This window comes from Triticum dicoccoides, unplaced genomic scaffold, assembly GCF_002162155.2.
Source record: "Triticum dicoccoides isolate Atlit2015 ecotype Zavitan unplaced genomic scaffold, WEW_v2.0 scaffold104829, whole genome shotgun sequence".
Lineage (NCBI taxonomy): Eukaryota > Viridiplantae > Streptophyta > Magnoliopsida > Poales > Poaceae > Triticum > Triticum dicoccoides.
In genome coordinates this window covers 1-7,416 of record NW_021171889.1, presented here as the reverse complement: position 1 = coordinate 7,416, position 7,416 = coordinate 1, and the positions used below count along the sequence as shown (strand labels likewise).

The 7,416-nt window shown below is 40.9% G+C and overlaps 1 protein-coding gene across 1 annotated transcript in view; it reads left to right on the top strand.

Moving 5' to 3' along the window:
* Positions 1 to 6,574, top strand: part of LOC119342784 — a gene marked incomplete at its 3' end in the record, with an annotated part of 19,449 nt that extends 12,875 nt beyond the window's left edge. Inside the window, exons 5-8 of the mRNA XM_037614159.1 lie at positions 729 to 985; positions 1,859 to 1,975; positions 5,906 to 6,052; positions 6,509 to 6,574. Coding sequence (XP_037470056.1) covers positions 729 to 985; positions 1,859 to 1,975; positions 5,906 to 6,052; positions 6,509 to 6,574 — 587 coding nt within the window. The remainder of the gene's footprint in view (positions 1 to 728; positions 986 to 1,858; positions 1,976 to 5,905; positions 6,053 to 6,508) is intronic.
* Positions 6,575 to 7,416: the final 842 nt, after the last annotated feature.

Here is a 7,416-nt window from a genome sequence, read left to right as displayed (position 1 = left end):
GAAAAATCCTAAGACAAGAATTCAACTTTATTTTAGTTGGTTTTTTGGAATACGGTTGGTTGTCATGGGCTTGAAGCTTAGAGAGCCAAGTCTATGAAGTTCAAAAAGCAATTACTTCTAATTCAGTCGGTTCATCAGAATTGGCTGATTGCTATGGTCTTGGTGCATAGATAGCTAAGTCCATAAAGTACAAATATTCTCTACTACTCTAAAGACTTTGACCAACTGCTAGCAGTCAATCGTAGCCTTGGGGGCTACACCCAGTGTGTGCACTAATTATGCCCTCTACTAGAAGAAAAGCACAAACTAAATTCGGTCGGATGACGAACATCTAACAGATAGCCATGGGCTTGGAGCTCAAAGTGCCAAGTCCATGAAGTTCAAAGGTTTTGTACTCTAGTTTAGTCGGAATTTGGCTGATGTCCATGGGCTTGGAGCTCAGAGAGCCAAGTCTATGAAGTTCAAAAAATAAATCCTACTTCTACTCTTGCGACTGCGATCAACTACCAACAATTAATCGGATCCTCAGGGGCTACGTCCACTGGGGCCAGAAAAGCACAAACTAATTCTGTCGGATCTCTAGCATCCGAGTGGTTACCAATGGGCTTGACTAAGAGAGCCAATTCTGTGAAAGTTGTGCCAACAAACCTGCAATGGCACATAATTTATCCGAGACTGTCAACACTAGTTTTCCATATGTTTAAATTATTTCTTTTATATACTGACAGAAAGGAGATGGTCTAGACTGTACAAAGTTCCCCCAAAATGTCGTAATCAGAAAGCAGGTCAAAATAGGGAGATCATGTTACGACCTCGTTTTCCTCAGTGGTGTTGGGAGAATGATATTCTTGAGCATTGGCCACAGACGGATATTGTAGCAGTTGTAAGCAGTCCTTGGAATGTAGGTGACTTGATTGACTGGTGGTACAATGATTGTTTCTGGACTGGCAAAATTATCGAGTTTCTGGGTGAAGACAAAGTTATGGTAAGAATTTATTTGGTGACACAAATGGCACCAGCTTGCTCCTTTCATGAAATCAAATACCTAGCCATTTTTATTTGAACTCATGTTAATTGTTTTGTTCAAAAGGTTAACATATTTTCAATTTTCAAAAAATCACATTAGGGTTGGAATGGATATTCTTGTTTTATTTGCATATAATGATTTCTAAAGTTACTATGCTTTTTTTGACCAGATGTAATTTATTATGCTTTTTGACCGGACACAAGTTATTTCTTGTTTAGACTGGACTCAAGTTTTATGCTTGCTATATCCGCACATAATTATTTAGTGAACATGTTGCACACATGTTGATTTCAAGTCGTGCTTGCTATATTTGCACAAAGATTATACTCAATATTGTTGTGTCGTACCAGTGCATGGGGATAATGTGAAACGGAAAAAGGACTACAAGTTGTAAGCTATCAAACAAGTAATGATCCTTAGTGCTAAGTCACAAGCATTTCTTAAAAGAAAATTCATATTCATAACACTAGGAGAAGAACCAGAACTGTAAATATATATATCTACCACTGGTGTTGTTGGTACCAAACTTTGCTCCTGTTATAGATGAAAAATTGAGAGCGATCTTAGCCTAAGTATGAGGGGTATGGCATCTGAAAGAAGGCAATGCTTTCCATTCGAGAAAATGATTAGAATTTCTGTATGCACACATGGTTTGTTGTTTTGTTTGTAATGTAATATTTTCTTGTTTGGATTTATTTGTAGTGATAATAAACTTATTTCCCTTTTCATTGCATGAGTGTATAATTTACAATACTTGCATTTGTTGCTTCGTTTGGTGGTGCATTTAATATGAGTTGTATTGTACTTTTTCTACCTGGTCCTTGTCTACAGATAATTTGTCCTGAGATACCAATAGGTGAAGGTGGATGCTGGGCTGCCGATACCAAGGACCTTAGGCCAGTGCTTGATTGGTCCCTCTTAGAAGGTTGGAGCACCCCTCTTTCACAGGTAAATGCACCATCATTTACTGCTTGATGAAAAATTCCTATTTGATCTCATACTTTATAGTACTATAACCAGTTTTTCGAATACCAACGTGCACATTTTACAAGGTTTGTAAAATCATGTGCATTTAATAAGATTCTACAATGTTTGTTAAAGGTCATATGCAACTAACATGTTCTACATCATAGTTTCAAATACGCAGTCAGCTAAATGAGTTGTTGATTGATAATTAGTTAGCATACCCTGTTTGTTTCCCTAAAGAAGACTAATACCATTTTCCCTAGTGGGAGTATTTTTATGGTTAAACGTGTTGTGTTCTCAATCTTCCATTTTGTTCAGGATGGTTTAATACCCTCTTGTTTTTCATTTGATGCGAAATTTACATTTAGTAACTATAATTGGTCGTCAGGATTTCTATGGAAATCCTCACGGGTATTCTCGTTTGTTTAAGTTGAATTTTTGGAGGATACTTGGTGTTCTTGGTATTTATTTCTTCGCAAGTCACAACGCAAAATTATGCTAGTTGGGATATTTTTGTTCGGTTAATGATAATGGATTCCAGTGTGACCCTGCTTTGGGAGAAGAGTGATCAAGCTTTCTGCCTCTTCTCATCGTTGTGTCTTAACATTCCATTGACATGCTTGATAATTTTGGTCCAATAGGGATCTACAAGTCCAAGTTGTGTAAGATGATTCTCTACTATGAAACCATAGAGAATAGCATTACTAGAAGTTATAATCAGCAAGAGCAACCTTTTACTCCTTAGTTTGGTTTTTACTGAGTGTCTACTTGATTATTGTTTTTGGTTTTTACCGTCCCCTTACTCCACAGTTCGCCCCATCTAATAAATTTAATCCCTTACGTGGTTTAGTGTCATGTGGCGTATGATAGCCTATGAAATAAAACACAAAGGTGAGGAAAATACAAAAAATGGATAAATCAGATAATTCTTGATACTCTAAAGACTTATGGGGGGGGGGGGTAATATGTTGAAAATTACACACGTGGAGTGTTGATGCCAATGAGATATAAAAAGTCTACTTGGCCCCCTTAGGTTTTGTGTTCTGGTCCCTCAAGGTTTAGACCCTGATCAACCCCCTGAAGTGGTTTTGGTGTGTGGCATCACACGTGGAGTGTTGACATGTATTAGTTGCCAGTATGGGCTATCATATCACATTGGATCTGAGTATCATTGAAATAAAAGTGTTACTACTCTCTTTATCCCTAAAGCCCCCCCAAAAGGAAGAAAGCATCACATCCTTGGCAGCATATCCTGGCATGGTGGCAAAATGGCCCTCAAACATCAGATGGGGTTATTTGGATGGTGCTATCCAATAGCGTAATACATGTTACAAATCCGAGGGGAAGACAATCATACAAGGACAACGATCACAACAATATGTCATAGAGGCATTATGTTTGATGACGGAACATGAGGCCTACACCTTCAATGCAGGACTACGAGTGCTCCTCTCCATTAATATTGCTAAAATATCACACGTCGGTCGACCAAGCGTCAACACATGCCACCCACTCCCTCAGCGCATCTCTGCTATTATGGGCATTGGTTACATTCCCCACAATATAAATGTCATTAAATTGCAAGTAGTGTTAAACTATCAGAGGCACATACCCTGTGGGCCCGACAGACCAAGTCGACCAAAGAGTGCCTATGGGCCCCCGAGGTCTAGAGCCAATCGTGAAAAGTTGGGCACTTGGAGGAATAAGGATGTGTTGAAGTGTATCAAATCCTATGAACAGTAATAAGAAAAGAGATGTCCTCTGGTCCACATCATAGGATATTTCCATTGAGTCTAGGATAATGTTTATTTTCCTATGAAATGTGGTGGATAGGAAGAATTCCTCCATAGGAATAGGATTATATTCCTACAAACCAAAGGACTCAAAAAGAATTTTTCCTATAGAAATTATATCCTATATAATTCCTCCAAAATCCCTCCAAACCAAACAGTGAATTGCCTAGCCTTTCCATGAGTTTGGATTTTTGGTTGCGTTGGCTAGTGCATGAAACTTAACATGGTAGCAGAGTCTAAGGTCTTGAGTTCAAGTCCCGCATTTCGCAATTTATCCAAACATTGTTGTTGCCCCCCCCCCCCGTGTTCACGTATAGCCCTCCGGAGCCGTAGCTCTAAGTATGTTCCCACATCACACGTGAAAAGGGGTGTTGAAGTGTATATGTAACTTGCCCCTTTCCATGAGTTTGGATTTTGGCTGTGTTGGCTAGTGCATGAAGCTTAACATGGTATTTATCAGGGCCTAACTTCTTTAGTTCAAGTCCCGGCTTTCGCATTTTATCCAAAAAATTGCTGTTGCCCCCTCTGTGTAACGTATAGGCCTCTTGTGCCATACCTCTAACTCTATTCACATGTTGACTTCCCGCGTCACACGTGAGAGGGGGTGTTGAAGTGTATATGTGGATTGCCTAACCCCTTTAATGAATTCAGACTTTTGGTTGCGTTGGCTAGTGGCACGCTAACTCCAGGATTCTATTATAACTAGAGGATGTGTTCCTAATTTTCTAGAGGATTAGATCACCGAATATTCAAGACTTCATGCCGAAGGACTCAAAGACCTCTGCCAAATACTCAAGTCATTTAGATCACCATTCTTACAAAACTCATAGCAGGACGTAGGTCTATTATACATCTCAGGGGCATGAACTTGAGTAATCTATCTTTATTTTCTCCAATGAGATTCCTTGGGCTCCTACCCACTATAGTATATTACATGACTCATGCTCAATCATAAGACCGATGGTGAATAGATCGTTGATAGGGACTTAGAAGTCTCTCCCTAGCTCCATATAAATGAAATCGCACGAACTACATGCTACAACCAAAGTATTCAAAAAACCAAAAACTACACTTGAAAGGAAGAACAAATCTAAAGAGATTGGCCAAGCAAAAAGGCCGCAAACTACTAGTGGACCTGCTTTGAGGCATACAACCCTTTAGCATTGACACATCTAGTTATAGGTGAGAGAGCTTCGCAAATGTTGGAGATCTTGTGACATTTCAGTGAGGCCAACAGTGACCAAGTAATCTCCAGAGGTAACGCAGGGCTTGATGCAACACTCTCGAGTAGAGGACATTGTTCACGCGCTGGAGGGCCAAAGAAAGGCTGCCTAAGGTCAGTTATCTTCAGCTTGTTCATGGTATCTACCAGCACATGAGGAGGTGATCCCATCCCAGGCACAATCACCCACTTAGAACTAGCTGAGGTGTCCTTAAGTTGGTTGATAGGGAGTTGCAGAAGGTTGATCCTTTGCCAAGATCATCCAAAGCCTCAATGTTTTCAAGAGTTGGGGACTTCATTTTCAGTGTTATCAGCGCCTGTGCCCCTTAACTAGTCCACGATGAGAGCACCAAGAGGGAGTCTTGGGAAGGCCCGGAGGACATGCTTGCGAGTGTACAACGAGAAGCTCTTCATAGGAGGAGACCTCAATGGCCACGTGAGCACATCTAACACATTTTTTGATGGGGTAAACCGGGGATTTGGCTATGGCAGCGGAATCAAGGAGAGGTATACTTAAGCTTCGCTTTCCAACAATATGATTGTAGCTAACACCCTCTTTAAAAAGAGAAAACCCCCATCTAGTGACTTTTAGTAGAGATCAACACTCTAGCTAGTTTGATTCCGTCCTCTTGAGAAGAGAAGACATATGTGCTTGCCTAGATTGTAAGGTGATGCCTAGAAAGTTTTGTCCCTCAACAATGCTTGTGGTGGTCGACTTTCGCTTTCAGATTCATGTCTAGCGGGATAAGTGCGCCAGAGTTGCTAGAATGAAGTGGGGAAGCTTAAGGGGGAGGGGGCGACTCATGCTTTCAAGGAGATGGGTTAGTAAGGAGGGCCCTTGGGAGGATGGAGGTGATGGAAAAAAAGTGGATGAAGATGGCGACTTGCGTTTGGAAGGTGGCTTTAGAGGAGTTTGGGGTGACCATGGGAAGTAGAAGCGAAGCTATTAAGGAGAAGAAAGACTATGTCAGACCCTTGCATGTGGAAAGGAGTGCAGATAACATAGAGAAGTACAAGGTGGCAAACAAGGCCACAAAGCAAGCTGTTAGTGAAGCAAGGGGTTAGGTGTTCGAGGAACTCTACTACCGTTTAAACACAAAGGAAGGCAAAAGGAGCATCTATAAGATGGCCAAGATCCAAGAGAGGAACATGAGTGATATAACCAACTCAAATGCATCAAGGACGGAGAAGATAGACTTCTACTGAAGGTGATGATTAAGCATAAATGGCGAGAGTACTTCGATAAGTTTTTCAATGGAGAGAATGATATCTCTACTGTTGAGCTGGACAAAGGAAGGCAAAAGGGACATCTATAAGATGGCCAAGATCCAAGAGAGGAAGACAAGGGATATAACCAAGTCAAATGCATTAAGGACGGAAAAGTTCAACTTCTGGTGAAGGTGATGATCAAGCATGGAGAGAGTACTTCGATAAGTTGTTCAATGGAGAGAATGATAGCTCTACTGTTGAGTTGTACTACTCCTTTGATGGTACTAATAGGTCAGGGAGGCTTTAAAAAGGATGAAAGGTGGCAAGGCGATGGACCCTGATTGTATCTCCATTGAGGTATGGAGAGGCCTTAGAGCCATACTATAGTATGGCGTATGGCTAGCGAAGCTTTTCGCCCTCATTTTTGGCAACAAGTTGTTAGAAGAATGGAGATAGAGTATATTAGTACATGTGTTCAAGAACAAGGGGGTGTTCAAAGTTGTATTAATTAACGTGGAATGAAACTATTGAGCCATATACTGAATCTATGCGAGAGAGTCATTGAGCTCTGCTTAAGAAGAAAGACAAGCGTGACCAAAAATTGGTCTGGTTTCATGCCTGGGAGGTTGACCATGGAGGCCATTTTCCTGGTACGACAACTTATGGAGAGATATATGGAGCAAAAGGACCTGTATATGGTTTTCATTGACTTGGAGAAGGCCCACCATATACCGTGGAATGTCATGTAGTGGGCCTTGGAGAAACACAAAGTCCCAACAAAGTACATTACCCTCATCAAGGACGTGCATGATAATGTTATGACAACTGTTCGAACAAGTGATGATGACACTGATGACTTTACTATTAAAATAAGACTCCACCAAGGTTGGGGTTTGAGCCCTTCTCATTTTACTTTGATGATGGATGAGGTCACATGGGATATATAAGGAGATATCCTATGTTGTATGCTCTTTGTATGATGTGGTGCTAGTCATTGATACTCAGGCGGTGGTTAATAGAAAGTTAGAGCCGTGGAGACAAACTTTGGAATCGAAAGGTTTAATTTTAGGCATGGTAGAACTAGGTTTCAGTACTACTAGGCATGAGGAGCAGGAGGTTAGCCCTGATGGACATGTGGTACCTCAGAAAGACCCCTTTCGATATTTGGTGTCAATGTTGTAGAAGGATGGTGATATCGA